Source organism: Lycorma delicatula, chromosome 10 (genome assembly GCF_047948215.1).
Source record: "Lycorma delicatula isolate Av1 chromosome 10, ASM4794821v1, whole genome shotgun sequence".
Classification (NCBI taxonomy): Eukaryota; Metazoa; Arthropoda; class Insecta; order Hemiptera; family Fulgoridae; genus Lycorma; species Lycorma delicatula.
This window is the reverse complement of record NC_134464.1, coordinates 75213986-75241867: the sequence shown is the minus strand read 5'-3', so window position 1 is coordinate 75241867 and position 27882 is coordinate 75213986. Positions and strand designations below refer to the sequence as shown.

General features: G+C 27.3%; 2 protein-coding genes across 9 annotated transcripts in view; one reads left to right on the top strand and one right to left on the bottom strand.

Annotated features, from left to right (window-relative positions):
- Positions 1-17404, bottom strand: part of LOC142331038 (glycogen synthase kinase-3 beta-like) — a 183933-nt gene extending 166529 nt beyond the window's left edge. The window contains exon 1 of one of the 4 annotated variants that reach the window (XM_075376647.1): positions 17007-17404. In XM_075376647.1, the coding sequence (XP_075232762.1) occupies positions 17007-17091 (85 nt within the window). In that variant the 5' untranslated portion in view covers positions 17092-17404. The remainder of the gene's footprint in view (positions 1-17006) is intronic. The other 3 variants (XM_075376651.1, XM_075376648.1, XM_075376652.1) reach the window with 3 other exon arrangements.
- Positions 17405-17448: 44 nt separating this feature from the next.
- Positions 17449-27882, top strand: part of LOC142331036 (uncharacterized) — a 43174-nt gene continuing 32740 nt past the window's right edge. For 4 of the 5 annotated variants that reach the window (XM_075376640.1, XM_075376639.1, XM_075376642.1 and 1 more), the window contains exons 1-3: positions 17449-18025; positions 20641-20864; positions 25385-26189. In XM_075376640.1, the coding sequence (XP_075232755.1) occupies positions 17943-18025; positions 20641-20864; positions 25385-26189 (1112 nt within the window). In that variant the 5' untranslated portion in view covers positions 17449-17942. The remainder of the gene's footprint in view (positions 18026-20640; positions 20865-25384; positions 26190-27882) is intronic. The other variant, XM_075376641.1, reaches the window with a different exon arrangement.

Below are 27882 nucleotides of genomic sequence, written 5' to 3'. Positions count from 1 at the left end.
TATACGTGCTATCATTAATATTATTACAGCAGCAGAAATAAATAAATCAAAGAAATGAATTTTTATCAAATATATATATATATATATATATATATCCATTGATATGTAGTGTTCTATCATTAGGCGGGTAGGTTTTCACATGACATCCCAATCCTCTTCATCATTTTAACTTTTCCTCTACCCCACTATATCATCCACCAATTGACACCAACCACAATCATTATAGAAAAATTAAAAAGGAAAATTTATATTAAATAAAACCAATGAGATCTATCTCAGAAAAAACATACAATGGAATTTAATCTCGCAGGTATGAAAAGAATTATTGATAAGTTAACTAAGTCAAACAAACTGTGTATAACGTAGTTATATACAAAGTTATTTTTTCCCCTACACTATGGATTTTTATCACCAGATGGAATTCCCGAAGCTAAATTACATGAAAATGCCAGTAGCATATTTTGTTTATTTAATGTAAATTAAGAAGTATTATATTTTAGAAAATTAAGCAAAAACGAAATGAGAAGACAAAACAAAATAACATAAAAATTGTTTAGCCTTCAATTAAAAATAAAGACAACCTGCACTTGATTTGAAGATTTTACCAGACAATGACATATGAAGGGGGATAGTGTTTGATAATCTAAATATCATATTTTGGTATTTATCTGGCATCTATAAATGAGGTCAGAAAATACTGCTATCTGAATTGCCATATTGAGTTGAAATTTCCCATAGGGATAAGTACATTAATTTGTTGTTTTACACTATCTACTCTAATTTTTTTTAAATCTTTGGCATATGTAAAGCAACCAAGATAGAAAAAGAATTACAAGAACTGCTTTTTCTGATAGTAATCATGTTCGTTATACAGCCAATCTATGAGGTGAACGGAAGGGTACTGTTTACAGTGCTAAATACTGTTTGAATTTCCAAGGGTTTGGCATGTTGATATGAAACTTCGACTTGAACAAAAAAAGTAAAAGGAAATCACTTTACTCATCACTATTAATTTGTTTTCAAAGGATACTTGTTATTCTTGGGAATAAGTACACCATTAAGTACCTAACATTATCCAAAATTTAGTTACTGGCATCCGACATGTGAGGTACAATTTATTTTTTTCTTTAGAGTAATTTATTTTCTAAAAGTGAAATGAGAATGTATCTAAAAGATAATTATAATGTGAAGATACATTTTTTTTGTTGAAATCCACTTAATTTAAATAGCCACTTAAAGATAACAGAGGAGTATGATTTATGTAATGAAAAAGACTAAAGTACGACCTTTCTTTATATCCAAAATGTTTATGATAAAATCAACATCAACTATTTATATTTTTTGGCTTAAAATTTCCTTTCTTAAGATAAACAGAGTATTTTTGAGTACTTTGATAGACAATTTAATTCCATGAATTTGAAAATAATTATTTATAAGATACATCAAATCAAATAAATTTTCAGAAAGTTACTAGAACCCTAATAATACTTTTAAAAATTTTTTATTTTTTCACATCTGTTAATAACTTACAATAAAATTTCAATTAAAATTTTAAGTTCTTCAAAGATAGCAATCAAAATTCAATATCTACGTCTCATTTTAATAACTGAATACTCATATCCAATACTTAAACTACCATAAATAATTTAACAAGTTAATTAAATCTATAGTTCTTCAGACAGGAATGAAAAAAGTAAATTTTGATTTTATCTAAAAAAAATTTCCCCAATAGTGTGAAAGCTTTCCTCAGTGGGTAGTACAATGTGGTCCAATACTTAAATTTTCATTGGTTATAAAAAAAAAAAAAAAAAAAAAAAAATAGCTCAATAAAAATTTCAAGATCTAATTATCAATACTTTTTGACTTTATGTTGAGTGCTCTCTACAGATAACAGACCTTTGAATGATGTTTAGTATTTTACTACAAAAAAAAAAACTTTTAACAGTTTTTTTTTGTAAAATATAAAAGAAAACAATTTTTTTTTATAATTTTGCTTCTTTTGACATTATTAATTTGATTGGATTAATACTGTTCACCATTCCTTTCTGCTCAGTGCTAATCCTTTGATGTCAAGTACTAATTTAAGTAGTGCTAAATAATTCCTAATATGAATAATCAACTTAATTCTTGTTATTTATTATATTCTGTTATTAACTTTTTCTAATTTGATAATTTTAAAATAGAAAGGGCATTTTCTACAAACAGGTTTCCAGTTCACAATCATTTAGACATGAACAAACTGGTTAAGGATATTTTTAATTTTTAACATTTTATTTTTGAGGCATAAGCAAAAATTATTCCTTTTTTTTTATCACTAAGAGGGCAAGGCAAATTTCTTTTATCTCAAACACATTCTCACAAATATCAAAAACAAAATCCATTATTATAATTTTTTTAATATCTTTCCTTTAAGGGCAGTATTGCGCCTTTTTCCTATTAAAACTCCATATAATATTAATCAAACTTGTCCCCCCCCCAACTAAAAAATAAATACAGTACAGTATAACATAAATAATCTTTACTAACATTCTTACAAAGCATCATTGTTAACATAATTATAAATAACTAATTAAATGTACATGTACTTGAATATTTAACAATATGTATTTTGATTTAAGAACATTACTAAACTGCATTTAAGTTTAATCTATTTTCCAACTGGAAAACAAAAAATTAAGCAATTTATATAAAAACATACCAGAAAATTTGTAATTTACACCATCTAAAAATTATGAAGAGATATTGGTGGAGGGGAGGGAATTGAATACAGGACCATTTTGTCCAAAAATGAACACACTTTAAAATAAATATAAATAAGTATTGAAAATTAGCAAGATCATATACAATATGACAGTAAAGGTGAAGTGTATTTCCTTCCCAAATAAAATAAAAATCAGGAACATTAGTAATAATTGCTAGCCCATTTTACAAGCATATGGATGACAGTGTGAATTATTATACATAACTACTGTTTTTTTTTTTTTTTAGCTACAAATTTTAAATATTATCACAATTTTAACCTGTACATATTAAAAGAAATGTCATTATTTTTGTAAAAATATAACTTACAAAAATATGGATTACTTAATTAACTTTAATAACTATACAATTTAAAATAAGCTAACTTATTTTTCAAACAAATGCCAATACAATAAAAAATTCTATATTAAATATATTGATAATTTCTGTTTTGTCTTCATACAACTTGTTTATAATAACAAGTGTAAAACATATAATTAACTGCATGAAAACACTATTTAAATGTTTTTTAGCAAACAAATCTATTAATAAGGTATTTAAATCAGAACCTTTAGTATGACTAAAATGTATATTCATTTAGTTGTACAGATAAATTTGTAATGATCCTCATTAAAACACATGAAAACCATTGCAAACACAATTTCAATGGATTATTCAATAATAAAATCATTCTAAATTTACTTACAAAACAATAAATCGGAATGAATCACTCTTCTTTTAATTAATAAAATGAAATAAAAACAAATTAATTATCTACATCTGTATCAATTCAAGAATTTCCTTAAATTAGCCCAAAAATGTATATACAGAATGTTTCAGGAAGTTTCTGCCATATTTTATAGACATATTTATCTCTTCAAAATAATGGAAAAGTTCATATAAACATAGATCTGGAAACAAGTTGAAACTAGCAAAATATTTCATCCAGATCATTATTCATAAGGTCAAATAATGTTGTATTAAAACTCTACACACAATTATCGAACAAAATTAGTTAACTCACAACCATATCTCTGAGCTAGTAATAGTTTCCAAGAAAGCTATAGTAATACTAAAAAAAATTGGGAGTTGAAAAGCACACAATTATAGGTCTGACATAATTTATTTTGTTAATCTGACAAAAAGCAAATAAAACTTACGATAAAATTTGGAGAGAATTTAATTCTAGGAATATTTAATTAAAAACAATAAAAACTGAGTAAAACTTTTAAAAAAGCTATTTTTACTGAAAACAGAAAACAATTCTGTAAATTGTAATTGCACCTTATTTCTTTCTACTGGACTGTATTTATTCTTTTATTTATCTATTAGTGCATCATTTAGCTATCTAACAAAAGTAATCTAGACAATATTAGTGGTCTATGTTCCATTTCAAAATGTAAGGTTAACTTTTTAAACACAGTGAATTCATATCAATTATGATAATTAATGTGAAATAAAATGAGAAGTGTAACTTTAATAAGTGCTTTTGGTGAACTAGTTATTGCTCACACAGTAGTACTTTTACATATTATTAAAATTTTATTTTTAGGATGTTTTATATTTTGTTTTTAGCAGCCATTTTGTATGGGTGCATCGGCCAATTTGTTAACCTTATGAGGTAATGTGGAAGAAATTTTGATAACTTCCTTGTTCTTAAAGGTAGCAAGTTTAAATAAAAATCAGATTAATCTGCATAAAATATATACAATATTTTTTTATGTGCAGAGCATATTTATCTACAGTTCTGGGACCCAATCTTTATTTTAAAGTGTATAAATACCACTCATTTTGCCTGTATTAATTTGTGCATGTGCAGAGCATATTTATCTACAGTTCTGGGACCCAATCTTTATTTTAAAGTGTATAAATACCACTCATTTTGCCTGTATTAATTTGTGCTCTTATTGTTTTATTCAAGATTATTTGACGTTTTAGTACAAATTTGGGCAATTCTTTTGCTACCATTATTTAAAATAAATCAGTTCTACGCATATATTTATATGAACCTTTTTTTTGTTATTTTGATGGGAATGTCTACAGAAAGGCAGAACTCACGAAACATTCTGTCTATGTTAATTTATTCAATAATATTCTTAGTCTTTTAATCATATGCTGTATTATTCTCATAAAACAAATTCTATATAATGGAATTTTGCCTGGACTTATTGGAGATATATAGAAGAGTTAAAAACAGGTAAAATTTTATAATTAAATTAAAAAAAAAAAAACAAAAAACAAATATAAATGCATCAAGTGCATGTGAAAAACTTAACATAAACAAACCTATAAAGGAAAACCAAAGACTGGTAACTAACAAAGTTGTACCCAAAACATAAAGTTACAGAACTACTACTGCAGGACAGTAACAAAGAAATGTTTCTACATCTAAAAACTGAATAAGAGTGAAAAGTCAGAAAATAGAATTTCATAAAAGTAGTAAAAAGTAATATTTATTTTTTTATAAATTATTCTTTTTTTTTAATTCAGTGATAATAAGAAAAACTGTTAACAGTAGCCAGTAAAAAACATTGGATGACAATTTTTTGTCATCTAAAAAGGATCAAGTTCTGATTATATAATGCAGAGCTAAATGATTTCCAGTAGCTTTATTATTCCCCTCCGAACATTACTCACTATTAAATTAACTGTAAAAAAAAAATACTTGAAAAGAAATAAAAAAATCTATACCACTAAAATACTGCAGTTAGACTTTTCTGCAATAGATTTTTTGAAACCATCCAACTTATCTTTAGAATATTCTTTTTCACAAAATTTCCTGATCTACCAGCATGCAATTCTTTTATTATAATAATTAATTAATTGTTGGAACTGAAAAAAAACATGAGATCATGGCCTACATTTTGTCCCTGATTGCCATTAATTTTGTGAAAACAGAAAGTGCTGTTTTTCATTTATAATAGGTTATTTATGATATAAAAAAAACAAAACAGTTGTTATCTATTCTGGTAACTTAAAATTTTAAAAACTAAAACATTGTAAATTCTTTCTTTAAGGGAGAAATTTAAATTATAGCTCATAAAAAAAATAAAAAAAATAATTAGATGAAACCATGCATACAAATGGTAACAAAATGTCTAGAACTGAATTTACTATTAGAACACCAAAATATTTTCTATTAACATAAGTTTTGGCATGTGAGGCAGAAATTTTGGAACCACAAACACATATAAAAACAGAAACAAAGCACTCAATTTATAGTCTAGGGATTAAAGTAAATTGTTCATTAATTTCAATTAGATAAATGCAACAAAATGTAGTCATAGTTAACAATGTCTCCTTGTTGACTCGGCTCAGTTATTTTTCATATAACCATTTTGCTGTAAATCAGGATAACATGCTTTACTTGATTACAACACAAATCCTAAATAAGGTATTTTTACTTTATGTTTCTGAGAAACATGAATAAGCTTTCCCCAACATGGCAATACTTCACCGTTGTTTACGTAGATTTCTCAGGAAGTTCACAATTGTTAAGTAAACTAGAAAAGTTATAACACAATTGGAATATTGTCACTTGTCATTAATTAACAAATTATATATATATATTTTTCTAAAATCAATCCTTTCGAGATCGATCCTTTATTCTGTACCTGGGTTGATCAGATTAATATAATATATATATATATATAAAAGATATTAAATAAATAAAGTCTGATAAAATCCGATGGCATACTCAACTACACTGACTTGCAGAAATTTACTATGAGATGATTAACCCACAATTGTCTGGGAATAGAGCATGGAAATTTTTCCCTGCATAAAAAGACAAAATTCTGACCAGGATTTGAAACCAAAACCATTTAAATAAAAAACTGATATAATAAACTCTGTAATGGAGGTTGGAATTTAAATGGATATTACAGTTTTGCAATTGAAGGTTGAACCTTACTTACCTAAGTAAGAATTAGATTTTATTTTCTTTATTTAGAAATAATTGAAATTGGACAGTTAACTAACAGTTCTTTGATAAGAAACAAGAATTGACACAACAAAAGAAACACAAATTTTTTATAATTTAAAACTATAGAAGGAGTGTAACTAAATATACATAATTTCTAAAAAATCAGATTTTCAGGAATGCAAACAACTTCAATTGGACATATCACTAAGATAATGATAAATATAAAACTGCTGGTGAATATTCATTTTAATATTACACTTAACATCTCAAGTAAATGCACAAAAATAAACCATAATACCATTATATATAATAAACAAGATATTAGGAAAAAACCTAATTATATACCATGAATAATTATCATATAAAAGATCTAGGAAGAACATGAATAACAATATATACATGTACTTTCAGTCTTTCACAGATTCAGTATAGTAGAACATTCGAACTGTACTGGTAAATTGTTTTTATATATACATAAAATACAAAATGAGAAATGTGGTTCTGGTTAAAAGCTAGATTAGGAAATTACAATAACGACCTCGGAATATTTTTATTAAAATACTGAGACAGATATTTAGTACATGACTGTTGAAGTGTAACTTCCGATATGATAAAAATATTGAATTAAGATCTGTGAAAATTTTTAGATTAAAATAAGGTGAAGTGTATTTAGTAGGATGTAAGGAGCTTTGGTACACTGATAAACATTTAAGGAATAAAAATGTAGGCTGTACAAATTTGGGAACAGTAAATACAAAAATTTTGAAATACGGTAATCTTTTTCTGGTCAGTAGCCTGTTTTTACCTACTTAATTTGTGGTACCATGAATAATTATTGTGGTAACTGAAAGTTCCTACAGCTATTTATTTGTTAAAGTCAATTGCTAAAACGATTTTATATCTTAAGTGTAATCTTAAAACTTACACGTTAAGGCATATGCACTAATCATTTATTTAAAAGATTGTCTTAAGATAAAAAATATCAGCACACAATCAAAAAGTATATATGATATGCATTTTATCTCTTTACATGTAACAGCACTAAAAATTGAAAATCAAAAATAAATAATAGAAATATCTGTATACAAGTCAGAATCTTTAGTGCTTTCACTAAAACCTGGAATATCTCTGACATTATTACCATGAAAATAAAAAGGATATGAAAAAAGGGCATAACATAACCACCAAAAGCCCATTAACATTTATTGGAATGAAATGAACAAATTAAAATTAGCATATGGATTAGACATTCCAATATTAGCTGTAAACATTTTTTTAACGAAAAAGAATTAAATTTCCTTTGTAAATGATAACCTTTATTCATCGACAAGGTTCTTGGGTTTGAATCCTGGTGTAAAAAAAGAGGTGACTAATTGAATGTTAAGCTGTTGTTGCTAGTATGATAAATAAAACACTATTTAATATTAAGTTCATAATAAATATTTTTTATGTCATTTCTAACTTAAGCTTGAATTAAAGGTGATTTTATAGATAAAGATGTGTTTTAGTTTTTTCACTCTATATTACAATTTAATTATAAACGAAAGTAATAATAATAATAAAAAATAACAAAACTTTCATAAACTGATTTATTTATAGCATGATGTATTTGTGCATATTTAGTTTCATTAGTTTTTAATAATTCCTTGAATTTAATCATCATTTTATTAAATATTCAGGTGCTGAAAACTAGCGTTTAACAATGAAAAAAGCTAATGTTACTGTTTATTAGCATAGCATTTTCTTTTAACATCTAAAAAATGAACAAATTCTATGCAGGTTGTAAAGTATTTTTAATCCAATGAATATACTTCAATATACTGAGATCTATTTGATGGAATAACCAAGTTCCAATAAATTAACAATGAACTATGCTCACACTAAGTGTGTTAAGTTTTAACTTAACACACTAAGTATTAACAAACTCATTGTTCACTAAAGTATAAAATGCTGTAAATGAAAAATTTTAATCTAGATTACATAGTATTTTCAATTGTTACAAATTTTTATATGAATAGAATGCATAACAAGTTAATTGCGTGTAGCTGGCCTTCTATTAGCAAATGACTTAAGCAACAGATCCTTTAAAAACACTGAACGTTTTAAATACATTGTAGTAAAGGAGAAAAAAAGCTACAGTGTATGTGACAGACAGCTATTTTAAAAGAGGTATTGTTTCATTAAACAATTAGAGAAAGATGGTCAAGAAAAGATAAAAAGATGAAAGACTGGCATGTAAAAAGGACATGAAGTGGACAAATCCTACAACCACAAGAAAAAATATATATGGACAATTATAACAGTGAGACCTGTCTATAGATTGAAGCCACTAACTAATGTCAAGATTTTATGTTATTCTGATGGACTGAGTAAATTTATAAGAAAAACTACAGCTAAGTAAAAAAAAAAAAACCAAAAATAGGTTCATTAAATTCCACCCTACCACAGAATATAATTACTATATTGAAAATTAACTTTCTTATCACTCAGATTTTGTCATTTTTATTTGGAGATCTCTGCTTTATCATTTAAAAAAAATAAAAAGTATGATTTAAATTGTAATTTAAAACATTACAACTACAGAGTATATGTTTACCATCCTGTCATTGAAACTAAACACTTGACTACTCAGCTGCTATTACAATATAGTGGTAAAAACTGGTACTATATCTGAAATTTTTTTAAGAATAATTATAAATTTTTCAATAATTTAAATTCAATGTATTATTTCCCAAAACCAATCAATATGTTAAAATTTTATTTATTCATTAATTATGCTTAACAATTCATGAAAATACCTGCAATGAAAAAACAATTAAGTGTTTATAAAAAAAAAAATTAACGTACAAGTAAAATTTAAAATTACACTTCATTCCTATATATGCCACGCAAAAGCTTCAGGCTTATGTGGTAATATCATCAAGCCAAAAAAAGATACCAAAGCAGCAGTTTTATTATCTACCAATTTATTATACCAGCAGAATAGTTTTATTTCAATAACTACTATAGTAAACATATTCATGGTATAAATAAATTACGTTTAAAAAAACCATAATTCTGATGAAGCAGAGATCTCTATGAAAGTACTTAACAAAGATAAATAAATGTAGCACATGATTAAAAAAACTATTATAAATTAAAACATACACAAAAAGTTCATGAATCAAAATGCTCAACAAAATACGGACAAAAAATATACTAAAATTAATTTAAAAAAATTATTCTAAATGAATTTACTCATACATATATGCATGCGCACACAATTTATCAAACTGTTCATGTTTTTACCGAATATAAAAGTGAATCTAGTAAAGACTTATCAGAAAATAATGAAGTACTAATACAACTAAGATACCATAGATACAGAATATATATTCTTTTTCCTGTTTAGCCTCCGGTTATTACCATTCAGATATTACTTCAGAGGATGAATGAGTATGATACGTATGAGTGTAAACGAAGTGTAGTCTTGTACAGACTCAGTTTGACCATTCCTGAGATGTGTGGTTAATTGAAACCCAAAAACTAAAAACACTTGTATCCATGATCTAGTATCCAAATCCGTATAAAAATAACCGATTTTACTAGGACTTGAACGCTGGAACTCTCAACTTCCAAATCAGCTGATTTGGGAAGACGCATTCACCACTAGACCAACCCAGTGGGTTAAAATATGTCTAAAGAAGAAATAGAATGCCTCTAAAGTTTCCACTAAAATAAATAAGCTATATATTGCAATTACATGGATAAATTAACTAACAGATATAGTAACATTTACGTAGTAATGTAATAAAGTAGTATACATAATTAATAATTATAATTTTATTAAATTAAAATATACACAGGTCATCAAAAGCAACTAATGAACAACAGATTTCACATGATAATAAAAAACAAGTTTTCTAACTTTTTTTACATTTTCTTTAAAAAACAAAATAAAGTCACTAACATGCTTAAAAAAAAAAGTATAACATTTTACGTTGATTTTTAAAAGAATTAAAGCAGTACATAGGTATTTTACTGGAATGGAACTAAGGTCAAACTCTGACACACATGAAATGTGATGCTAAGAAATTCTATAAATATATCAAATTAACATCTTTATAACAGATCTTTTCTCATTATTAGTTACATTTTCAAAAATGGATATAATGAAACTTTAAAAAAATAAATGGAATAAAAAAATAATATTACTGCTTTACTATCGCATAGTACAATATTTTCCATTGTACTGTATTACAGTTTTATTTTTTAAATAAATACAAATGTTAATCAACAAATTGCATTCGTTTTTAAGTTAATATTCTGTTAGCCATCTATTCTCATATCAATTACAAATATGACTCAAGATTCCTCATTGACAGAGTGCCCATTACCTAAGCAAATTATGAAAGAAGATATTTAACACAGTACAGGCTGAAATATTTTAAAATTAGGAAACTTGATGCAGCTGGCCAAAACAACTGTAGATGACAACCGATCACTAGTTAATGATAAAAATACACAATGAACAAAAAATGTGCTAACAAAAAGTAAATCAGAAAATTGATAATTATACATTTTTTTATAAGCCCTTTCTGTAACTTTGGGTGCTCTCTAATGTAAGTAACAGCTTTTTACTTTCAATCATAAAAAAATAAATGAATTTCATAAAATATTTTTTTTGCTTACAAGATGAAATAGAAACAGACTTATCTCATATTTTGGTATACAAAATACTATTCAAATACCAAAACTGTTCTGTATTCACATGGATTTCATAAAACAAAATTCATTATAAATATGTAAGTGAAAGGTTAGAATGTAAAATAAGGGTTTGATATTGGTACCTTTTAAACATAATGAAAGATGCCTACCTAATAATATGACAATACAATTGAAAATTAATTCACACACAATACTAAGTTATTTACTTCTATCATTCAATTACTCTAACACTACCATTTTCTATCAAAAAATGTATTACTTATTTTATTTTAGTCTTTTATGAATATCTAAATCTTATAATCACTTCCAGCAGTTAAAATTTAATAAACTTAAATGGAATAAATATTTAACAGTCCAATAAATGCTAAATGGAATTGTTTGGAACGAACGATTGTCACTGAAGACCCTTTTACTTTAGCAACACAAAAAAAAATTAACATAATTTCTTACACAGAATGAAAAGACCTTCATGAAAATCATAACTCATCTGGAAAACAGTTTATTTTCTTTTCATTATTACATGCTATGACATGATATATATGAATAGATGTATTTTAATGGGGAAAATGAAATGGATGAAATGAGTGAAAAAATGCCACGGATTGTGGAAATTGTACCCAAAACCAGCTGATCTAAAAGCCAGTGTGCTAATTACTACACTATTCACGTAACCTTAACGATGATACAAATAGCAATATTCAGAAACACTACTATCAAATTTTTAACACATTGTTCAAGTTTTTTTAAAAATAGTAATTTTTATGAAATTATCATACTGATGGCCAATTTATAAAAAATGTATGAATACTCCCAGTATAATAAAACAAATTTAATACTTTTCAAGAAGATGTCCACAGCCAATCTGTAGTTAGGGTTAGTCAGTTGTTGTTATAGTTGTTAGATAATGCTACTGAAAGGAGAAAATAAATAAATAGTAGATATTTTTTTCTTTTTAAATGCATACATTGTACTATAATATCATTAAAATAATACAATGATATTACAATAATAAAATAAAGTAGAATATTTTTGAGTACAGTAATTTACGTACATCATTTACTGTATAACTTAACAAGAACCTAACCTGTATTTCTGCATTAAATGCGAGTTAGGTTATAATTTTTATTTATTTTCTCCTTTCAGTGGTGCCATCTAACAACTACTAACAAATTATAACAACTAACTACAGATCGGCTGCAGGCATCTTCTTGAAAAGTACCAAAGATTTTATACAGATTACTTTAAATAATTAAATGAAAAAGGGATATGTGTAGCATGGAAAAAGATAAAGACACAAGCAGTAATAAGAAAAAAGGAAGTAAAATGCTAACAAATATCTTTTGGTGGATAATTTAAAATATTAATTTCTTTTTTATCAATATGTATAAATATATACATATAATTATAGTTTTATGATTTATCATAATGATACATCCAGTAAAGAAATTGTGAAAGATGAAAAAGATGTACAACCACAATTTTTTATTATTAATGTTCAGCAAGTTTTTATTTCATTAACAGTTTTAATGAGATAATATTAAACTATTATCACAATATTCAACTGTATTGCTCCAAAATTTGATTTCAGAGGAGCAACAGGCTTATACAGCCAATTTTAGTTATTTTAAAATAGATTTGTAACATATAGAAAATGTCAAGCCTGACCAGATATGTATATATATATATTTACAGATACTTCTGGATACATTTGCTCATTATGATCCAGTCTTCAAGAGCTCAAAATTTTGCTAAGATAGCTTTCTGAAAAATTTAAATCATAAGAAAAATAAAAGGGAGCCTCTTAAAAGCTCCAACAGGGGATTAAATAAAAAATCAATAGCTTTAATTGGTCAATGGTTAAAATATTTGGTAAAACTATCTTCAGTACTTTGTGAGAAACTGAACCAAGGAGTTAAGACATATGGACAATGTTGGGGTACTTTTTGCCTTCTTCCAAAAAAAAATTTGGTTTTATAAAAAACGTCTTTTGCAGATTTTTGTACAAATATATACTTAATTTTCAGTGTAAATAAATAATATCAAAATTAATTTTCAATGTACACTATTATTTTATTATAAAAACTTCAAAAAATTACTAGCATGTTTTCTCAATCCATATATGCACATTATATTATCTAAAAACTACTTTTTGGAATATTTTTTTTTAAAAAGAAAATTTGTACATTATTAATAACATTACATTTAGTAAGCCAACTGCTTTCTCCAATCACATTCTACAAAATAATAAAAAAATTCAAAAAGAAAATTTTCTGGTACTACATAGAATAAACTTCTCAGGGTTTTTTTATTTATATTAATGTTAAATAAATAGAAATGAAGGGATTTTAAAATTAAAAATCAGCCGGGTGGATAAAATGACAAATGAAGAGGTGTTGCGGCAAATTGATGAAAAAAGAAACATTTGGAAAATACAGTTAAAATAAGGGACAGATTTATAGGCCAGATATTAAGGCATTCTGGAATAGTTGCTTTAATATTGGTGGGGCATGTAGATGGGAAAAATTGTGCAGGCAGGCAATGTTTGGAATATGTAAAAGAAATTGTTAGAGATGTAGGATGTATAGAGTATACTGAAATGAAACGACTGGCACTAGGTAGGGAATCTTGGAGAGCTGCATCAAACCAGTCAAATGACTGAACGCAAAAATAAAAATTATAAATGATTTTTTTTTCTCTTCAAATTAATGTAAACATTCTTACACAGTTAACTGTAAATGAGCTTTGGATGATAAACCCTATTAAAGTGCTTAAAGGGCAAAACTGCAAATGTCTTCCAAAACTGTACAATGATACAGCAACCTCTGACTTACATGAAATGAATCTAAGAAAAAAAAGCTTCCATGTTGTCTTGTAGTACTACAAAATTAAATCTTATGGCTGCTTTACACAGGCCATCACTTGTTTTGCTCTTGGTGTCAAGTAAAGCTAATAAATCTTTCACCCGGTATCAGATTTAAAATATATTCTATTTTTATATAAAAAAAGAGATTATGGATAAAAATTTCTACCACATTAATAATAATAAATTAAACTCAATTAACAAGAATAGAAATTTGTTTACTAATTAATTCACTGGAACAATATAAATACTAGTTTATTTCTTAATAACAGGTAATCAAATGTCTTTGTAGCCAAATATATATGTTATAATAATTTTATACCTGTAACATTTCTAACAGCTAATATTATTATTACAACAACTCTGAAATAAAATAAAACCAGTATATAGAAAAGATAACTTGTAAATAATTACATAAAGTGATGACAATTCTTTAATCATTAGATAAAAACACAGCTTCGCACATTGTATTACCAAAGGCCAACTACTTGACTGCATGTAATCATAAATTTGCAATTACAGACCAAAAACCAAATTAAGATTATAAAAAAGTAAAAATTAAGTTCGATTTGTAAAAAAAAAAAAAAAAAAATACAGGGAAAGATTTATACATGATTGTATTAGAAAACGGATGTGAAAAATTAGCTAAAAGAGAAATTTCTTGCACATGTCAATTGAACAAATACTTCATCAATATGATGCTCAACTTACACAACAGCATTAAAGATAGTAGATTATTACCCTCAACATTCATCTTTTTAAGTTAGATAAAATATAAGGGGTTCTTTGTACTTATTTGCTGGAACAAGAACAGTTAATGAAGTTGTGCGTAAAACAGATCTATGCAATGCTGAAATGGATTAACACTTCTTTAAAATACCAATTTTTTTGCCAAAAACTTAAGTTATACTTCACAGATGTACTCTGATACTGATAGACAGCTTCTGAGTTTTATTAGATTACAACTTCATAATGGCTATCTACTTAAGAAAAACATTTCTCACACCTCTCAAAATTAAAAAAAGTGGGTAGACTAAATAGTGAAAAACCCATCAGAGAACATGTAGATTTCTTTTATGTATATGGGCTAACATAAAATGAGCTTAGCAAATAATCATCTCACAAAGAACCATATTAATTTAGGATTATTTTTTGTAGTATATAAAGAAAAAATGAAATTAATTGACATATTATCACTTACAGAATTCCTTTTTAAGAAGTAACTTATAATAATTTAATACAATGGCATAAAGACTGCACTAAACAAAAAATGGAAAATGTGTTAGTTTTGTAATAAATATAGTTTATAGATTAAAATAAATCATCATTTGTTCAAATAAACTACACAGATCAGCAATTACAGCTTCCAAAAAAAAGAAAGAAAAATATCAATTAACTTTTGCAAATAACAGTTCACAAAAGCTCAAAAATGGCTAATAAAAATAAAAATTTTAATATTAAAAAAACAAGTCTTTAGGTTACTATAAATTTCATGTAACTCAAAAGTTATAAAGTTACTCCAGCAAGTGAAGATTAACAATTTTATAAAAATTAAATAACAGATTTAAAATCGGCATCCACAAGGTAAAAAAAATGTCTAAAATAATGTTGCTCAAATATTCTCAAATTAATTGTTAAAGTCAATTACTGACTAAACAAAATCCAAATTTTAATGGCACTGGATTATTACGATCCCCATACCATAATTTAAATATTATGGCTCATTCCTACATTCAACTTCTGATATGACCTATTTCAACAATTAAGTATATATAAAGAAAGGGAAGGTCAGTCAATTCATAATTAAATAAAATTGTGGGAATCTGTAGGATTAATGCATAACCTTACATTAAAGTGTTTCCTTTAAAACCACATTAATTCATAAAAAATTAACATACCACTACATGTTTAATAAAAACCTGTCCTAAAAAAGATGAAGAATTTTAAGTTACTGCGACAGTCAAGCAAAAAATTACCATACATCCAATTATAAACCAGCAACCATTAACACTTCATTTTAAAATCGTTCATTAAATGAGGACACAATATTATTTATAGAACACTGACATCTCTAAAATCAGCTGTGCAGAATAAAACTTACTACTACCCTTGCTAACCTAACCAAATTAAATTATAAACAAATACACAGTACATTTCATTTAAATATATATATATATATATACCTTAACCAAATTACAACATACAGCATGCAGAACTTATACATTATAGAAATTTGTGTAAAAAAAACATATCAAGCAATAACTTAGATTGTGTCATTCAACAAAAAAGCACAAAGGGCAATTAAAATAATTTCCGATTAAGCTTTATTTTTCCCTTTATAAAGGAATATATACCAATTATGCAAATAATCCTAACCTACCATTAATAACTAATATCAATATTCATTACTTAAAATCGTAGGAAATGTGACGTACAAGTTTAAAACCTTCATTTAACATTTTTAAAAAGTAATACAATGTACGAAATAGATCGATAGTTTAGGTTATGTGCAAAAACCCAATTCGATTGAAATGAAAGGTTAAGCTGGCAGGGCAAGTTGGGAAGGTGCAACGTAATATCTAATTAAAGCTTTTAACGATGGAGCCTACGCAATAAGACATACAGGTCAATAATTAGAATTGGAAGTGCATTATTAAAAGGAAATAATTTGATTTTAAAAGTAAAAATGTAAGCTGATAGCAGCCATGTTTGAACACTTTTTTAAGCCTAACCAACGTCATTTCTACTTGAGCTCTGCTAAGTAACTGCACTTACTACTTATTTTCATGCCCCCTAACGGAGGATTGGGAGATTGCTTGTTACCCTCTGCAAAGGACGTTGTTCTGGGACGTCCACTCATTTCTATCTGCGCTGTTTTAATTCATATGAGTTCATTAACTTCATAGATTTATCACATTTCTTGCTAACACCCTTGCACACGAAATACGAAGGGGCTGGTAGGCCTGTCTGTGTAGGTCCTTCCTACAAACCAGGTTTGTAATGTTCGAACTTCATGAATTCACTAATACTTTTAAAACACTCCATTAAATGCTAACACGCACTTTGACAGTTACTTAAATATCCGAATTAACACACATATAAGTACATAAAAACCTACGAAAAACACCCATTATTCACATCACCAACGAAATTTTAGATGCTTCAGACATTGACCCGTTCGGCAACAGTCGGATCCAATCGCATTTACTCTCTCGCTTGCGAGAGAACACGAACCTTACGTCACATAGCAACCTTCCTGACGTCAAGCAAGATGGCGCATTACCCATCATGCAGCTAATGGCGGAGTAATGGTTCCAGTTTAACCGCGCATAAACGTCTTACTGGCTGTCAGTTGGTAATACTTGTTTTGGTTTTGTAGAAATTGCAAAAACTACAGTTTCCTACTGTGAATTCACTTCAGTGTGTTGAACTTAGACAATTAGATGTTATTAATCTTTCTAAAACCTTTTTCTTACAAATTTTTAAAACAATTTTTTCTAACCTCAAAGTGTTTATCAGTTCGTGAACATTATGTTTCGGAAATCAGCAGCGTTGTTATAGAATAGCAAAGACGTATTGTGGATTTTTCAAGATGTAAAATGTTTTTACTGGAGGATTATAAGTCTTTCCTTATATCCGAATTTAATTGAAATCTCTTAGGCGACTGTTATCGTTGTGCCGGTAAATTAGTAATTTCAAATAATAAAAAAAATGTCTGCTAAACTTTGGAATAATATTGATAAGTTGTCTCAGTCAGTATCATCATTACAGAAGATATTTGACTGTCCAATCTGGTATGTTATGATTTAGCATTACATTTTTTTAATTTTTAGAAAAAATTGTCATTTTTAGTTATCAAATATCTTGCATCTAACGCAGTTGAAAAATCTCCCATTTGAAGACGATATCAAAGTCGACCCAACGTATAAAATTATGTTCTCTCGGTATCAGTTTACTGAGCCTTGCGCCTATTCAGTAACATTTGACTGAATGATTTATCCTTGTAGTAGGTTGTGTTTATTTACTGCATAGTCTACCTGTGTGCAGGTTAATGTACAGTGTTGTTTGGTCTTAGTATTACAGAGTTTGGCTACTACTTTCTTCAGCATAATTGTAGGGAAACTTCAAGCAAACATGAAATTAAATTCTTTCAGAACAAAATAAAATAATATTAACTTTATTACAGATCATAAACATGAACTGTTATTATAAGTAGCAAGTTATTTACTAAATTTTTTAAAATTTGTAATTGTTAGTGTCTTGAGTTGATTTGTTTGATGATATAAAACTTTTTTGTTCTTGTATTTATATTGTGCGGCCGAGTTTCAGTTCTTCAACTATAATGTGATTACTTGTATTATAAGATATTACTGTTGTGATAAAAAAAATTCTCCTTTTTATTTTATTCTTCTTATAGATGGCATTATTTAACAGTTAGATTATCATAAGGAATTGAATTTTTATTGATTTCTTTTTTTGCCAAGTCAAACCTGGGTTCCAAACATGATTCCTGATTTGCCAATCCAGATCTGGGAATTGAACCCAGGATCTAAAAAAATATCATCAGCCAGCTCTACTAAATGAGCTACAAATCTATTGTAATTCATAGGCTGTTGGTAAGGTGACATCTTTCCATTTACTGATAACATGAGTAACAGCGGTAGTATTCAGTGCTTTAGGCAAGTTTAATTTCATATAATTCAGTGCATAATTATAGCATTAACTATTTATATAAATTTATTATACACTGCATCTCCAATTTACGCTGGTTTTACGTTCTGGAAAATTTCTGCCTATAATGAAATCGCATAAATTGAGATTCACATTTAATGCAGAAATACTGGTTAGGTTCTTGTTAAGTTACATAGTAAATTACTGTACTCAAAAAAATACTGTATTTTATTAATACAGGATAATTGTATTATTTTAATGATATTACAGTACAATGTATGTATTTAAAAAGTAAAAATATGTACTATTTATTTATTTTCTCCTTTTAGTGGCGCCATCTAACAACTGACTAACTGCAGATTGGTTGCAGGGATCTTCTTGAAAAGTACCAATCTTTAACCTACTTTAATAGCTTAAACATAAACATAACATTGATATATCTCACTTTGCTCACATAAATAACAGAAATTTGGTGGAAAACTTCCAACAATCAAAAAATAGAATTTCTGTCATTTTTACTTGTACACACTGTTATAACAGATAATATAATATAAGTAACCAATATTAATAATATTAGTAATACAAGTAATAATATTTACAGTAATCCTATTTTTTAACAGAATAGTAGGAATCATCTAGTGTTTGTAACTTAAATAGATTTGGAAACCTATCATCGTAGGCAGTAGATTGCAAGTTATAGATTGCTAAGATACTTTTTTATTAAAAATTGAAGTCTGTAAAACCAATAAAATATAATTACAGCCTCTGTTTTAAAATTTCATTATCTTTACTTCAGAAATATAATTTTTAATGTAGGAGGAGAAAATTGATTAACTTGAATAATCTTCTTCCATCTTTATTAATTATTTACTACAAGAAATATAATTTCTTATTGATATTTTTATTATTATTTTCAATTAAGTTAATTACTGTTGTAGGTAATTATTTGATTTTTATTTTAATATCATTAATAATATAATTGTATGTAGTATTTCTTATATTAGGTTTAAACAAAGTGTAAGTAAAATCAAATCATAATGATTATAAACAGGAAAAATAAAATTAAACTGCTTAAAAAAAATTCTTTCTGTTTTTATGATTAAAAAAATAAACAATAAACATTATAATTGTACTACTAATACAGGATGTACAACTAGGTTATTCCCTTTAAAATTTGCCATACTGTAATTTGGATGGATTGAATACATTTATAATTATTTGTAGCTCTTATAGTAGAATCTGCCACAAATTTCTCTTGTCTCCTATATTTGCATTAAGACCTTCCCATTACAAACTTTGTCAACTCACTTCATTTTCAACTTGTTTTTGGTAATACCTGTTTTAATTATCTCTAGTTTTCCCTATTGTTTACTTATTTATTTCATTCACATTCCATGTCCTTCGTGTATTTGTTTCCATTCTCTTGTATTCCAATTAATGTCAGCGCGTATGTGGCAGAATAATAAAATTTTTTGTTCATTGCAGGTTCTGTGTTCAACTTAAGGTCAGACTTCACATTTTTACTTACTAGAGGTTCATTTTTTATGTACAAAAATTAGAGGAAGGCTGCTGCTATAATTTAGCATTAGTTCATATTTGTTGGAGAGAACAAATAATTTCTCGTCACTTTTTAAATTTACATCATGAATCTTTAGTCATAAGTAAATCATTTACATCCCTATTCTTTTTAAATCAGTTGGCATTAAGATATTACATTTTAATTTGTGTATTTTTTCAGTTTAGATATGTTGGAAGATCCAATAAGGACAACTGTTTGTGGCCATACTTTTTGTAAAAAATGCATCAATAGAGTATTAAAAAGTGATTGTAAAAAGAAACCTTGTCCATTGTGTAATGCTTCTTTAACACATCGTAGTATAACAAGCGATGAAAAAACCTCAACATTTTTACAGTTAACAGTAGAACTTATAACAGCTATTAATTTGGATACTGGGAACAATAGTAAGTACACTATAATATTTTTATCTTAGTCATGATTAAGTTGCACTGATTCCTTTCTTAAGATTTATGATATTAAGTGTTATTTCGATGTAAAATGATTCCTTGGAATTGTAGATATGCTTCTCTATGCTGATTTCAGTTATTTTTTGTTGTTTTTCACATTTATTTGATGAGTTTTTTTGTTTTATAGATTTAATTTTTTTTCAATAAGTTTTAAGCGGTATATACTGCGTGTGGTATGTGTAACTAGTACATTGATTATGGCATTTTGTAATGTGCATTTGTGAATTTTGTGTTTATTAATTAATTATAAAGTATGTATGTGCATTACAGTGATAAATAAGACTTATAAAAGTAATGGAGATCCTTGTTAGTTTATAGAGAACTAATTTGTTGAAGTGAGTGGGTATTATTGGATACTCAGTGGGTAGATTGGTTATGTGAAATAAACATTTAGGCTAATGGGAAACCAAACCATATTACATATCTAAATAAGCAAGAATGATAGTTTCTACTTGAATTGTGTGTTCAGGATATGAAAATCTTAATAATTTTTGTATTAAAAAAAAAAGAGTAATTGTAAAATAAGTATGTTGAATTTAGTCATTGATAGGATAATTCCTGAATTACTCAGTCAATCATAAAATTTTGTACTTGGCATTTTTTGATTAATATCTTACTTGAATTTGAAGATGAGCCAGTTTCACCCAGGATTATATTAATTAATTTTACAATCTTTGAGTTTAAGGTAAGCCAAATTTGTTCAGAATGTTTTTTGTCTTCAGTCATTTGACTGGTTTGATGCTTGCAGAGAGCCACATTTTCTTGGAAAAAAAGCAGCTGTAGTTTTCCATTGCTTTCAGCTGCGCAGTACTTAGAGGACTGAGTGATGTTGATATGGCCATTTAAGTCATTGTGACTCACGCCCCTAACAACATTGTAATGGGAATCATTCCTTAGTCTGGCTCTCAACAGATACCTCTCCGATATGGTTGCACCTTCGGTCCAGCTACTCTGTATCCCTGAGCACTCAAGCCCCCTCACCAACGGCAAGGTCTCATGATTCATAGAGGAGGTTCAGAATGTACTAATTTAATTTAAGCTGTATACAATAAGGTAAAATATTCTTCCATTGCTGCTGAATGATACACACTTAAATTAATACCCTTGGTTATGCATTGTGTCATTCATTAGTGTATGACAATCCATTGGATTATATGACTTATAACTAAAATATTGTTTGTTTTTATTTGAATTACAAGGGTTGTACATGTCAGTCCATGACTTTTCTTAGACTAGAATGTAAATGAAGATTCCTGTGCATTCTGTTGGTTGTACACAAAATGTGCCAGCTATTACCGCATGGTGCACTGGTGTGAAGCAACATTAAACAACAACAACAATCGTAAAGCACATGGCGTCCATTGTAGTGAATGGAAATGTGGAACACCATGTTGTAATGAAATTTCTTATGAATGAAGAGGCGTAAAACCTGGTGAGATTTATTCATGGCTCCTTCACAGAACAGTGATAGACTGTTAGTCACAGTAAAACATTTGAGTGGTGCAAACGTTTTAAAGAAGGCCGTATATCAGTGAGTGAAAATCCCAGTTTAGTTGGTTTGGAGCCACCAAAGTTTTAGCTTCAGTTTTTTTGGGATAAAAATGACATCATTCATGTCAATGTTAACAGTGAATACTACTGTAAAATTCTTCAAGATGTGCACAATGCTTACAAGAAAAAACTGCCTGATGCAATCACTAAAGGTGTTCTGTTTTTGCAGGACAATGCATGACTGCATGCACCACATGCACACTACAAAATCTTGGCTGGGAGTTATTGCCACATCCCCTCGTACAGTTCGGTCCTTGCTCCCAGCGATTTTCACCTGTTTGAGCCCTTAAAATTGTTCCTGAGAGGCCAGCATTTCAACGGCAGTGACGAGGTGAAGCATTCAGTCCTACCTTGGTTTCAACGTAATGACAAATCTTTCTAGACTGCAGGTTTCCAGGCACTAGTGAACGCTGGAATAAATGTATGATTGTAGCAGGGGATTACATTGAGAAATAAACGCATTTTTTACTATCATAAGTGTGTTCTATATTTATTAAAAATTAATGGTCCTGGATTGCCCTAAACACCCCTCGTACATTTTTGGTTAAAATTGATGACCCTTTTTAAAGTATTGTTACATGTGGTTTACATCCTCATGCAGAGATATATGTGTAGATTTTTTCTGCATTTATTTTAATTCTTACATTGTCAGTGTACTTTTGTTGGTAGGTTTAGTTAACAACAATGGTCAGTTCCATTCCAAAGTCCAGTACCAGTTTGTACTAAATGTTCTTAGTAATCCTGTATATTACATTTTTTTTTTTAGATGTAGGCCCCTTTTTCTTTTTTGTAATAATATTTTAGTATCTAAAGAATTATCCTCATTGGTGGCAATTCAGAATATTTTGTTTAAAAAAGAAACAGAATAAACTGTAATAGAGGAAGGTTGTTAATATGTACACCCTAGAACTTTATGATGGTGATGAATTTTTATATTGCTTAGCTACTAAGTTAGTAACTTTTCACACAGCTAGCAATATCAGCCATTCTTGGTCAAGTTCAGTTATTTTGTGGTAATTTTTAGAAGCTACATTTTGTATAAAACTGGCCTGTATCAATTTTGTACAAATATATTTAGTTAGCATCTATCATTTTGTATCACCTTTTTACAACACAGTCAAATGAGGATATATTGTGAATATATTAAAAAAACATATTTAAAATTCTTTATTAATTAGTTATGGAATTTATTACAGATATTTCAGTTTTTCTAATCACTTTGTTTTCAGTAGAGTTCAACATTAATGATTATGTTAGATGAATTTATGCAGCTTATCAGAGTTTTGAAAAATTAAAATAAAATGCTAAGTAAAAAATAACTAAGATCATTAGCAGAGAACACGCAGGAATTTTTAAATCTGTTGTGTGTATGAATTTGTACAAATTATTTATTCTATGAATTTACTGAAAGTAAGGAAACTTAATTATTGCTGTGCTACTTTCTGTTGGTTGAATCTGGAGTCAGAAAATTTCAGCAAAGCATTTTTGTTTTGTAAATGTTTTACCATATAGTTGAGAAATATATCTACTGCCATTTTGGTAATTATTTTAACAAGTCTGGTTATTTATCAAACAAAATTATGTTATACAATATCTTAAATTAATAACATTTCTATTTAATTTCAGCTTAGTATAATCTAGCTTAGTTTAGTTTCTCTTACATGATATAGTGGCAAATTGCATCAGAATCTTTTAGTGTGCTTATAATTCATGAAAAAAATTGTACATTTTTACTTCCTTGTACGAAGTAAGGTATTGTGATCACGAAAAATTTCAGTATTCAGACTTCAATGGAAATAATCATTTTGACCATCCCTAATTCCATTTTGACTAGTTTTGGCATGAAGTCTTTACGTACATATATACACATATGTATAACTCAAAAACAATTAGCCGTAGGATGTTAAAATGTTGCATTTAGGACTATTGTTTATCTAGTTGTGCACCTTCCCTTTTGATTGCAATTGACTGAACCATATGTGTCTAAAAAACCAAAATCCCCAAAAAATTGGATTTTAGACTTTTTCTGAACTGCAGTAATAAGACTTCATTGAGAGCTTTTCAATGATGCATAAATGATACTTATTGGTTCCAGAGTCATGGACAAATAAAATTTTAATTAATGAAATATTTAGATTGTTCAAGGGGAAGGCACATCGGTTCAAATCAGACTTCATTTACTTTTTTGTAATTTAAATTTATTTAGATTGTTCAAGGGGAAGGCACATCGGTTCAAATCAGACTTCATTTCCTTTTTTGTAATTTAAATTTATTTAACCTCTGTAAAAAAAAATGTGATAAATGATAATTCAGTAATAACAGTAAAAAAAAAAATCTATATGAAAGAATATCAATAGTTATTAATGAAATAAAATTTTATGTACTTTTCATTTTAAAATAAATGTGTATCTGTAATTTAATAGGCATACAAGGAAGTCATGTGGTCTACCGATCAGATTTAAAAAATTTTTTTCACCTTAATTTTGAAAATAAATATTTTTTTTAGATACAAAACGTATTCATAATTGTTGGATGTAAAAAGAGATGTATAAGGAATTCAAGGCACAAGTCTCATACCTGTTGTACCAAGTACCTGGATTTGTTCATCTGCTTATCATCAAGCTCTTAACAGATTTCATTAATTATTGAATGTACATGAGTGGAAATAATACTTCTGCCAGTTCAAACAGTTAATACTTTTCCATAGGTATCATTGGCATTCTTAAAGCAAACTAGTCATTGTTATTTTGACAATTCATTTAATACTAATTATTTACTATTTAGAATTTTTTGGTGTACTTTTTAAGTGTATTAAAGTCATTAAGTGTACTCATTAAGTGTATTTTATTTCATTAATACTCATTAAGTGTATTTTTCTTATAAGATAAATTTTTATTTCATTTCAGTTTTGGAATATAGAAGAAATTTTCAATCAACAAATGAAGCTTCACAAGATTCAGAAAAACTTTTTCAACCAAAAGGAAGCCATCGTTCACCTTTGAATAATCATAAACAAAAAAAAAGTAATGAACAAAATAAAGCACAGAATGATAATAATAATGATGTTAATGAAATTATTAATAAAAAATGTAAAAATGATAAAACAAAAATTAATATTAAAGATTATTTAACAAAAAAACATAAGAAAATAAAAGACAAAAAACAAAGTACAATTAATGATCATATTAAAAATAGTAATGAATTTAAAAAACCATTAAAAGTGGGATTTGAAGTCCAAGATAACAGAATTAGGAATAAAAATATTCAAAGTAGTGACTGTAACAATGATTTACTTTCTATCAGTGATGTAGAAAAACAGGATGATGTTAATATTGATATTGTCACAAATAATGAAGTTAATCAAATTACTCTGGAGGGTGATTCAGATTCTACAAAATGTATGGTAGTTGATTCTTCTTTTGTTGTCTATAATGATTATATTAAAGGTAGCATTGAAAATAAAGCAGCGGAAGATTTAAAAAATAAACCGTCTTGTAATGTTCCATTTATACTGTTAGGGAGTTTAGTTGGTCAACATGAGCGTATGCAAAAAAATAATAATCTGGTACAATTTGTTTTATGCGGTAGTTTAAATAAAGAAAGAAAGAAAAGAAAATTTGATGAATATAATGACAGTATTGATGAAAATCAGCAGCATAGAAATTGTTTAGTTTCTTTTAATCATAAAAGAAATCTCAAACAAGATTTAAGGTAACCAACTGAAATTTATTTTTATATATTAATTAGAGTCTGTGTGTATGTTTTTATGTGCATTTATTTGCACTGATGGTCATATAAAACTCCAGAATTGTTGACCTGAACCATTTACCTATTATAAATAACTCTTTATTAAAATTTGAAGGTGCTTTTAGTCATAAATTTATCCAGATGACATAATTTGATTTGCAGTAATATGTCCATAAGACATGGTGTTGTGGATACCGGTGTAATTTGGCAGTTAGGTTTCAATTAATCACGCATCTCAGGAATGGTTGATCTGAGACTGTAAAGACTACACTTCTTTTACATTCACACATATCATCCTCTGAAGTAATAATACCTTACGGTGGTTCCAGAGGCTGAACAGAAAAATAAAAAAAAGACATGGTGTCTTATGCAAACATGAGTAAATCATGTTTTGTAAAAAATAGCTATATGAATCAAACAAGTGAAATTTAGGAATGCGACTGAATTTAATTTTGTTATTTCATTTATTAAAATTAAATTATCCCTTTTTTGAATAATCAACTAATTGAAAAGTTTGCTATGACTGTATTTCCTTAAATAATTTTTATAGCAAGCATATTACCTGTTTCTACATTTAGTTCAAGAATTGATAAGATGCACTTAATTTTTATGTTATCTTTGCATTCTGAGCAAAACTAAAGAAGAAAAAAATTTATTCTTTGCAACTTTGTTAATTTTAGTTTGTCTTGTTTAATTGTCTGCGTGGGATTACACATGGACAACTTAACCTGCTTTAACAAAACTAAAAATTATTTTAAGTAGATATTGAAGTTTTCAAAATTCAAATCTGTGCATTTGTTATTTTTTCACTTGAAATATTTTACCAGTGGGCAATCTCTATTGACAAAAAATAAATTTTGGTATGCATTTCCTTAGGATGCACTTTAAAAAAAATTTATTTAGGAAACATTAAATCTTCTTTCCTTTTAGTAGTTTTTTTTATTTGAAAAAAAATTATCAAAAATTGACATTTAAAAATTTAATAATTAAAAAAAAATTATTGTTTGAAAAATCTTCAACCTCTAGAGGAATTAAAAAGCAAATTGAAATGTGTGTAATTTTCACAGAACGGTTTTTTTAAAATTTCAAATGGGAGTTTTCTAACCTATCATATAGAGACAATTTTTTGTTTGTGATGTATCCACTGTCTTGTAAAGTTTTGGTAAAAGATTTCAGGGGCAAGAATTAAAGCAAATAGAAATTAAAATAATTTTATGTAAAAATTAAAAAAAAATCTTGATTGAGGGTTTCCTTCCTGCTGATTAATTAGACCCAGAATGATTAATAACCCAGAAGTTCAGCCTGTTATATATACTTTTTTCATGAATGATGTATTGATAAGCTGCAGCCTTAAATACGCAATAACTTATTAACATGTTACTTTTAATATGTACCCATATAGATTTTACACTTCATCAATTATATTATTATTATACCCATGAATACATTGATGTAAATAAAAAATTATTTTTATATGCCTTGGATGCATAATTACAAATTCATTCATTCTTCAGCATCATTTTAATGTGACATTAATTGCGCCAATCCCATTCATATTATTTAATGTTCAGAATTTACAGGGGCTAAAATAATTAATAATATTCTCCATCTTTTTAACTAATACTGTGTGAATGACAGTGCTTTTATTCTGCTCTAT